This window comes from Neomonachus schauinslandi, chromosome 4 (genome assembly GCF_002201575.2).
Source record: "Neomonachus schauinslandi chromosome 4, ASM220157v2, whole genome shotgun sequence".
Classification (NCBI taxonomy): domain Eukaryota; kingdom Metazoa; phylum Chordata; class Mammalia; order Carnivora; family Phocidae; genus Neomonachus; species Neomonachus schauinslandi.
In genome coordinates this window covers 47,463,999-47,474,421 of record NC_058406.1, presented here as the reverse complement: position 1 = coordinate 47,474,421, position 10,423 = coordinate 47,463,999, and the positions used below count along the sequence as shown (strand labels likewise).

Here is a 10,423-nt window from a genome sequence, read left to right as displayed (position 1 = left end):
TTCTTTCTTTCTTTCTTTCTTTCTTTCTTTCTTTCTTTCTTTCTTTCTTTCTTTCTTTCTTTCTCTCCTTTCTTTCTTCATCAGATAGAAATACTTTTGAACTATAAAAGCAATACAGGGGCACCTGGGTGGCTCAGCCAGTTAAGCATCTGCCTTTGACTCAGGTCATGGATCAAGCCCCATATCAGGCTCCTTGCTCAGCAGGGAGCCTGCTTCTCCCTCTGCCTGCTGCTCCCCCTGGTTCTGCTCTCTCTCTCTCTCTGACAAATAAATAAAATCTTTAAAAAAGAAAAAAAGGAATAAAAGAAATAAAAGCAATACAAACACATTAAGAAAACATTTAAGAATACAACTAGTGAGTGAGAGGGAGAAAATCTTGCCCCTCCTTGTGCCAACCCAGCCCCCCAAACATGCTGAGCAATTCCTCTATAGGATTTGGTATATATCTCTCCAGACTCCTGTGTAATAAAATAAAAATATTCCCATTCATAACTTTTTATTAGAGCTTCTACCTATCAGTGAGTAAAAAGTTGAACTTCCCAATTAAAAAATAGTTAGAAGACATAAACAGACAATTTTTAAAATATAATATATATTATACATATATATTAGGGAAAAGATGTTAAACCCTAGTAACATATAGAAACAGCATGCATTTTTTTGTCTATTAGAGTGATATGTGCACATATGCGCGCACACACACACACACACACACACACACACACACTGCTCAGGGCTGGTCAGAGTTCAGAGGAGCAGACCTTCTCCCCTGCTGCCCAGGAAATGAGAATTGCTACACTTTTCCTCTTTTCCTTTTCCTCTCTTTATGTCTTTGTTCTGTGGGTTTTTGAGTTTAAGAATTTAGAAGTGGAATCTCTCCCAGTTGTCTGTCTCTTGGGTATCATGGTTCAAGCTCTTGTCTCACTAACCCTTCTAATTTTTCTTTTTTCTCAACATTAATTTTGTTCCACCTTATTATGTAAGTACTTAATCCCACATTTGGAATTTTGACCATTTGTCTTAAATTTCCTGTCTCCTATTACTTTTGTTCGCCTTTTATAGTTCGTGTGAATTCTTTTCTCTTTATTTTTCTATTTTCTTTTCTGATATTAAGCCTATTTTAGCCTCCTGAATCATCGTATTTTTAACCTCTTTTGTTCTCTTGCTCTCTCATTTTTGTAGTGACTTGGGTTATTGTTGTACGTTGGACAGTATGCTCTACTTTATGACATCTTCAGATGCCTGGTGTGTCACACATTTACATCCTGTAAAGTGTTGGGCAGGATGATGGGCACAGTGCATGTGAGAACTGTTAGACCCCACCATAGTCAATAAGGGGGCTCTGGGAAGTCATTTGATCTATCTAGGTTTACAATTGACTATGCTGTGAAAGTTTCTGGTCCAGTTCTTTTGGACTAGAAATATACATGGGCAGAGAGCTGGTAGAGCTGAAATTCTGAAAGAGTTCATTTCAGTAAATACTAGTGGAGTGCTATGTCCCTGCCAAGTACAAGATTCTAGGTTGTATATGCACATCATCATATATTCTGAGATTCTAGGTTGTATATGCACATCGTCAGTTAGGAGTCATTTAGCTTAACCTGAGATTTTTAACCATTCCAAAAAAATCCTTCCTGAATATTCAAAATTAGTCAAGAAATCCTTTTTATAAAGCCCTAAGAAATTCATCCAGGCAGTCAGTAAGATGAAACAAACAAACAAAAAGCTTTTGCTTGATTTTCATGGACCCATTCCTGCCATTTCTAAGCAATCTTGGCTCCACCCTTTCCAGCAAGATAGGACATACTGTGCTAGAGATGAACAAAGTTTGATGGAAGACTCTGGGATAAAAGGACAAGGGAAGCATTGAGTTCAGGCTTGGTTTTTAATGTGGGAGCAGGGTGGTGGAATGAGACTGGTGTAATCCATTGCATTTGCTCTGATGAGGGTCCAAGGCCCTGAGAGTAGCAAAGGGGAGCATGAGTGTGTAGGGATTGGGAAGGAGGGGCCACAGACATGCGGAGGAAATGGAACACTTCTGCTTGGTACCACTGCCTGCAACTAGCCACAGCCTGGGTAGACGAGAGGCAAGGGTAGGATCTACTCAGAGTCATCTCTTGAATGAACAAGTCAGGAAATACCTTGATTAGTAGCCATTCACTCATCCAACCCACTTGCACATACCTGCATATTTGTGCATACTTGTGACACACTACACAATTTTCCATTCTCTCCCTCCCACTCCCTCCCTCCCTCCCTTTCTTTCCCTCCCACTAAACTCTAAGGGCCTGGTGCCTTCTCAGGCTCATGTCTTTGTCCACAAATCACACACAATGCCTGACAAATTCCCTCCACCACTCAATAACTTTGTCACCTTGGTGACATTACTTGGGCTACGACTCATTTTCCTTTTCTGAAAGACAAGGAAAATCATTAATACCACAGGGTGGTTGTGAGATTAAATGAAATAAACAGTGAAAGGTGCTTCACATGGCACCCAGTGTCCATGTGCCTTCCTCCAGTACATCACCTATGTGCTCTCATCCTCTCTGTTGCCATGAGCCCAATCATTCCTCAGGGACTCAAGCAGTTGTGTGCCAGGTACCAGAAAACCAAGTGCCTTTCACACTGTTGCTTTTATTCTTCCTCACCAAACCCTTTGAGGGAGGAATAATTCTTTCCTTTCTGTAGTTGGGGCTCAAAACAAAAAAAAAGTGAAGCAACTTTCCCAAGAGCCCACAGCTAGTGAACCATAGAGCTAAAGTGCCCACATAGCTCCAGAACTAGAGTGCTTTTCTGCATAACTGGCCCCAACTATAACAAGAATTTTCAGTCAGCTAGCACGTGTTGAGGAAGGGGACATTCTCTTCTACTTCAATAGTCATGATTTGCTAAAAAGTCCATGCTTGCAACCCCAGACTTACACTAAGTATATCAGCCTTCTTTGGCTAGTCACATATTCTGAATTCTCTCCCCTCACTAGACTCTAAGATGCTTCAGGGTTGGAGGCCTTGTTTGTTTTATTATAGTTACATCTTCATACCTCGTTCTTGGGAACGTGGTAGATGCTCACTCAATTTGTGTAGGTTGAATATATGAATGAATATTTATAAGGAACATCCACATCCTGTAGTGAATTCAATCCGAGTCTAGTTGAGAGAAGGGGAAAAGGAAACGGGAGAAAAGCTCCCATCATGCCAAGGTGTACACAGACTCTCCTCAGTACAAGATCTTCCCCAGCTACACATATACCCTCCATTCCCAGACACACAGACATGTGCATATTCAACTGTGCCTATTTAACTATTTTTCAGCTTGTGAAGAAATATGGAAACATTTTGAGCATGCAGCTAGGTGACTTGCCTGTAGTTGTTATAACTGGATTGCCCTTGATCAAAGAAGTCCTTATCGACCAGAACCAAGTCTTTGTGAACCGCCCTATGACTCCTATCCGAGAACGTATCTTCAAGAACAATGGTAAGTTTCTTAACCAATGTAAGATGGCTATGTTTGATATTTTATGGTCTGTTAAAGGTGCCTCTGTGACTATAATTCTCCAACACTCTCAGGGAGCAGGCTCATTATAAAATTCTTGAAATTAAAGAAAGCTGGATGCTGGATGCCCACATTTCCCTATTGAAGGCACCCCCTTAGAGAACTTGGCAGGCCCTGTCAGGGATTTGGAAGAAGCTGTGTCTCCTGCATGAACTCACTCTGGACACACTGATAAACAAGTAACTGCATTACTCAGTGATAGCAGAGGAAGAGGCAATGCATTCTTGCTCCCTCTTTCTGCTTCGTGCTCCAATCTCTTCCCTTAAGCAAATCGATGTAGATCTGCTTCCTTCTGCTGCTTACGTAAGTCCCTCTTCTTGCCTCAAGTTCCTTATGCTTTCTTGGTAGGGCTGTTCCCACAGAGTATCTCAAGCCTTCCATTCTGTGTTAGAACAGTTTGGCAAGAATACTTAAAATTATCATTAAATAAATGCAAACACTACTCTATGTTGGCTAACTGAACATAGTAATAAAAATAAATAAATAAATAATAAATAAATAAATAAAATCTCTGTAAACACCACCCAAAAGTAAAAACAAATGTTTTTTCAGTTTCTTTATTGGTTATATAGATATATTCAAGTTTTTTCTGTTATTTCTTAAATTAGTTTTAGTAATTATTTCTTAGAAAATTCATTTTACAAATAAATAAATAAACAAATAAATAAATAAATGTAAACATTTAAAAATCTAAATGGATAACTCAAATCTAATACTCTACCCAAGTACCGTTTTTTCAGGTGCTTTCCAATACCTTTTTGAAATAGTTTACCTTCCAACTCTACATCCACTTACTCCATTTACTATGTGAAGCCCAGTGCTAGGCAACCAACCAACCGTGAGTAGTGCAGATAAAATCCATGTCCTTAGGTAACTTATATTCTATTCAGAAAAACAGTATCAATTAGCTCTAATAACTTAAAGCATTAGTCTTATTAAGATATGTGCAGGATGCATTTATTAGGGGGAATCTAATCTAATCCTGGGATTCAAAGAAAGCTAATGTAAATAAATGACAATCAATTTAACAAAGTGAAGAGGCAATTGGGCAGATGGAATAGAATAGGAAAAGTCCCTGAGGTGGGAAGAAGGACAACAAACTTGAGGAAGTAAAAGGTGGCCAGTGTGGCAAGTACAGGGATTAAATGGAGATAACTAAAGGAAGATAAAGCTGCTGAGCTTGGCCAAGAATTGTTCATGCAAGTTCTTGTTAAGGGTGTTGGGTTTTATGTTAATAACAATGGAAACTCTTAAATGATTTTAAGTAGAGAAAGGAATCACCATATTTACATTGTACATTTTAAAAACTTATGTAGGTTGCAGTGTAGAAGACTGTATACAGGGAACAAGAGACTATGGTAGCATTTTAGGTTAGAGAAGGTTGTAGCTTAGACTAGGGAGATGGCAAGAAATGACAATAGAGTAGACTAGACCAGGTTAGTAGCAGTGAAGGTACATGAATTTAAGGTATCCAGGGGGGTAAATCCATTAAGATATGATGACCCAAATAGAGGGAGAAGGAAAGCAGAATGAGGTATTGAGGTAGACACCCAAGTGGCTAGATGATGGAAAGGAGGAATATTTGGAGGAGGACAGGTATGTAGTTTGGCTTGGGTGTGGAGTTGTATGGAGAACATCATGAATCCAATCATGGATATGCTGAGTTTGAAAGGCTTTTAAGTGGGCAAAGTCAGGCAAACAGTTGTGTGTATGTGTCTGGAGCTCAGGGACAGAAATAAATTGTCACTATCAATAGATGTTAATATCAATAGATGTCCAAAACTTTTGGAGTTGAGATTTCCCAGGAATGGGGTTTCAGGGAAGAAGAGAAGAGGCTTTATACCTTATCTTGAAGAACTCCCTCATTTTAAAATTTGATAGAAGAAGATGAGCCAGCAAAAGATATGAGAAGGAGGAAAATCTGGAGGGTGTGCTGTCCTGAGCACCTCTGGAAGGGAGGGCTTCAGGAGAGAAGTGCCTCGTGCTGCTAAAAGATCAAGAAAGATAAGGTTGAAAAGTTTCCCTGGATTTGACAAAGATGGCCATCTCGTGGAGATGGTGGAGGCCAAAGCCAGGCACTAAAAGGAGTTGGAGAGTACTCTGGAGATGAAGAAAAGAAAGGAGGGTGGCCTTATCTGTGTTGTAAAACAAATGATGAATTGTTGAACATAACAAGTTGGTTTTTTTTTTCTTTGCCTTTCCATGTGCTATTCTTTCTGCATGGAATAGTCACTCTTCCTTGCTTTCTTGAGTCATTCCTTCATCTTTCAAGGTCCAGTTTAGATAAGACTCTCCTAGAAAGCTTTGCCTCCTTTTGAGTTGTATTTTATCTTATCCATGAGTGCATTCTTAGTGTGTAGCATAAAACAAGTATTTCAGTATACTTATGTGACTAGTAATCAAAGCGTGGGCTTTGGAATCCAGCAAACCTGAATTTGAATGCCTCTTCAGCTGCTCACTGTGACCCTGAAAAGTTTCTTTTGTGCCTCAGTTTTCTCGTCAGCAAAATGGGAGAGGGGAGTAAGGATTATACCTATCTCACAGAGTTTCTGTAAGTGCTAACTTACATAATGCAGTAAAAACACTCAAGTCCCTGCACTACAAGCAATAATGCTGGCCACTATATCCACTACCTTGGGATTATTTCCCTGAATAGCTTTCAAGTGACTTAATGCCCTTCTTCTTCCCACCAATACATATTTCCATACCATTTGCCAGATATTTACATAATAGAATAAGAATATCATAATGTTGGCTTTTTTTTTTTTCCAGGATTGATCATGTCCAGTGGCCAAACATGGAAGGAGCAAAGAAGGTTCACCCTGGCGACCCTAAGGAACTTTGGTCTAGGAAGGAAGAGCTTAGAGGAACGCATTCAGGAGGAAGCCCATCACCTCATCCAGGCGATAGAAGAAGAGAATGGTGAGTTGTTTCCTAGGACAGGTACAGGAGATTGTGACTCATTCATTCACTGAACAGATACTTATTAAGTGCCTAAGGACTTATCCTGTGCCCAGCACCATGCCAGCCACTAAGAATATTACAGTGAACAACTAACCATGACCCTGCCTTCATGGAGCTCTAGGATTAAGCACAAGAAGACTGGTATTAAACACATTACTGATTTTAAACCCTGGTCATCAATTTGACTTCCCAGGTATTGACCGAGTACTTGCTACATGTTAGACCCTGTGTAGGGGGCTGTGGCCAGAGCTTCACAGGCAGTATATACTCAGTATGGTAAATGTCATGGAGAGCAGACTCTTAGTAGAAAATAGAAACAAACTAATCTAAAGGTTCCATCTCTTGTTTCACCTCCAGGACAGCCTTTCAACCCTCACTTCAAGATGAACAGTGCAGTTTCCAATATTATTTGCTCTATCACCTTTGGGAAGCGCTTTGAGTACGAGGATGAACAGTTTCAGGAATTGCTGAGGTTGCTGGATGACGTCACGTGTCTGGAGGCATCAATGAGATGCCAGGTAAGGGGTTTTCTTTCTACATCTTGGGTAAGAATATTGGAGCTGATGTCAGACACAGATGAGTTCTTACTAAAATACCACCTTTTTGTTTAAGCTGAAGTATCACCTTTTACAATTGACTTCAACTCAAACTTATTTAAAATCCATCTGTTGACTTTAGTGTTTTTTGATAATATTATTGGATATTTACTGCATACAAAGAACATTTCTAACATGCATGTGAAGTGTAAAACTTTACATGCCATACACCTATACATCCATGTTGTTTTATCTAAAAACACGATATTGCCATTGCCTTTGAGTCCTGCCCCTCTATGTCCTTCCCTAGTCCAGCCACTCTGCTGCCCCAGAAGTACTCTTCTGTGATTGGCTTCTCCCTCAGCAGATTGTTTGCAGATTTATCTGTGTCAGTTGCTCTTTTCTTTTTTAAATTCTGAATAGTATTTCATTGTATGAATATGCCACTGTTTGTTGCTCTATTCTCTATTGATGAACGTTTGGGTTGTTTCCAGTTTGGGATGTTATGATTAGCTGCCATGAACATTCTTGGACAGTTGTTCATCTGTGGACATGCCCACTCATTTCTCTTGAATTTATACCTGGACATAAAAGATGCCTAAAAGTTTCGAAAGCAGTTACACTACTTACATGCCCATCCACACTTGACATTATCAATCTTCCCATTCCATAGGGTATAGACCTTTGGGGTTCAAACTTCACCCCTTCCTTCGGTGGACGCTGCTCTCCATTTTGTCCCGCTGGGCCTGTGAGTCTGTCAGAAACTCTGCTCATCTTCTTGGTCTCTCAACCACTTTCCTGGATTTGGAAGACACTTCTATGGGAAAAGTGGCCCTATTAACGCCACCTCTCTAGTATCTAGAAGTGGATTTATTTTTATTTATTCCTGACAAACATCTTTGCCTGGAGCTTTATGGACCCTTCGCATCAAAACCAATAAAGCAGTTAGCATGAGTCCTGGCACATTCAAAGGGTGTAATGAATGTGAGCTATTATTATTATTATCATTGTCAGAGGTACTTTTGAATTCCTTGTTCTCATCTCTAGTCACATTAATTACCAATTCAATAATTCCATGTTCTTCAGCCCTATTAAGACAGGAAGTCATGAGAGTTCAGTGGGTACCCAGGTGATTTTCCCCAGGGAAAAGTAATTCCTGAGAAGGAAAGAAGGGGCAGTAAGGTAAGGTTATTAAGCATTTCTTGGAGTCCCAAGCATCTCGATGGACAAATATACATTCTTTATCTCAGTTAATTTTTACCAAAAACCCCTTTAAAGATGAAATGAAGCATCATGGTGTGTATAAGCAGATATAGGAGTGTGTAAGCTAATCCAGATAGTGACCCACTGGCTCTGTGCTAGGTGCTGTATGGACCTCATGTCATTCAGTCACCGGAATAATCCCAGAGCCCCATTGGCAGCTAGTTAAACTAAGGAGCAACAAATTGTATCATCATCATCATCATCATCATCACCACCAAACTATTATAGCTAGAAAACAGCAGAGCTAATAGACCTGTATCTGTCTCATTTTAAGTCTAGGTGACTTTCCATTATGTCCTGCTTCTTTCTACCAGATATTATTAGAGAAAATATTTTTAAAAATACTTTATTTCAGTAAAATATGTCTTACCTACATGAAGATTGCATCATAGCGGGGCAAATACATATACATAAGACATGTATATATATCTTACACACACACATATATTAGTGGTAATTACCATGAAGGAAAATGAAACAGGATAAGGGAATGGAGAGAGGGTGGCAGGGGTCCTTATAGGATCATCAGGTTAAGACCACCTCAAGGTGGTGACATTTGAGCAGCACTTTAATGAAATGAGGGGTTGGAGTTATGCAGATTTCAGAGGAAGAGCGTTCTAGGTAGAACTGTGGTGCTGCACTAGAGTAAGAGTAAGAGAGAGTACGATGGCGGGGAGTAATAGCAAAGGAGGCGACAGGTGTGGGGCAGGGGGCTGGTGCATGCAGAGCTTGTATGTCAGGAGAATGATGCAGAGCTTTGTCTGAGAGTCATAGAAAGTCATTGGAGGATTGAGAGCCGAGGAGTGAAATGATCTGATTAAACTATTAAATGATGCCCCTGGCAGCTCTGTGGAAAATAGACTGTGAGTGGGTTAAGAATGGAATCAGTGAAGCTGATGGAGGCTATCACAGCATCCAGGTAAGAAATGCTGCTGGTTTGTACTAGGGGACAACATGGCTGCGGGGGTGAGATGCGGTGTGAAACTGGATACACTTTGGATGGAGTGCTGAAATGCTTTGCTAGCAGGAGAGAAGAGGGTGAGAGAGAAGAGTCAAGGCTACCCAAGGTTTAAGAGCAAGTAAATGAAAGATAGAAAGAGAATATCGATTATTTTGTCTTGAAAAACGGGCATCCAGTTGTCTCTATGAGTGTTTTGTTTTTCCTCAATTAGCTCTACAACATCTGTCCACGGATTATGAAATTTCTTCCTGGACCTCATCAAACACTCTTTAGCAACTGGGAGAAACTGAAATTGTTCATTGCTCATATGACTGAAAACCACAGGAGAGACTGGAATCCTGCTGAACCAAGAGATTTTATTGACGCTTACCTCAAGGAAATGGAAAAGGTAAGGGAACCAAAGTTGTTTCTTTGTTCTTTTTTTTTTTAATCATGACCTGAGCCAAAGGCAGATGCTTAACGACTGAGCCACCCAGGCGCCCCTGTTCCTTTGTTCTTAAAGAGCAAATGGGGGTATATTAGTGTCCCATTGCTGCCATAACAAATTACCACAAACCTGGGGATTCCAAACAACACAGACTTATTCTCTTACAGTCCTGGAGGTCAGAAATCCGAAATCAGTTTCACTGGGCTAAAATCAGGGTGTTGGCAGGGCTGGTTCCTTCTGGAGACTCTAAGAAAGAATCTGTTTCCTTGATTTTTCCTTCTAGAGGCTGCCTTGGCTTATGGCCCCTTTTTCCATCTTCAAAGCCAGTATGTAGCATTTTCTCTGCTTTCATCTTTCCATCTTCTCTTTATGACCCCCTTGCCTCCATCTTATAAAGACTCTTGTAATGACTTTGAATTATCCAGAATAATCTTCCCACATCAAGATTCTTAACTTAATCATATCTACAAAGTCCCTTTTGCCATATAAGGTAACATCCACAGACTTCAGAGATTAAGATATGGACATCTTGGTGGGTCATTATTTCGTTTATCACAGGGGAGTCAAAATAGAGGCAGCATTTCATAGAGTATAGGAGCAGCATTAACTCAGGATTGACAAGGTAAGTAGAAATAAAGATAGGTGTTGATGGGCACTGGGTGTTATATGCAATGGATAAATAACTGAACTCTACATCTGAAACTAATGATACACTAG

At 40.1% G+C, this 10,423-nt stretch overlaps 1 protein-coding gene across 1 annotated transcript in view; it reads left to right on the top strand.

Moving 5' to 3' along the window:
• LOC110571781 (cytochrome P450 2J2) overlaps positions 1-10,423 on the top strand; it is a 34,736-nt gene that overhangs the window by 7,885 nt on the left and 16,428 nt on the right. The window contains exons 2-5 of the mRNA XM_021679941.1: positions 3,315-3,477; positions 6,328-6,477; positions 6,877-7,037; positions 9,491-9,667. Coding sequence (XP_021535616.1) covers positions 3,315-3,477; positions 6,328-6,477; positions 6,877-7,037; positions 9,491-9,667 — 651 coding nt within the window. The remainder of the gene's footprint in view (positions 1-3,314; positions 3,478-6,327; positions 6,478-6,876; positions 7,038-9,490; positions 9,668-10,423) is intronic.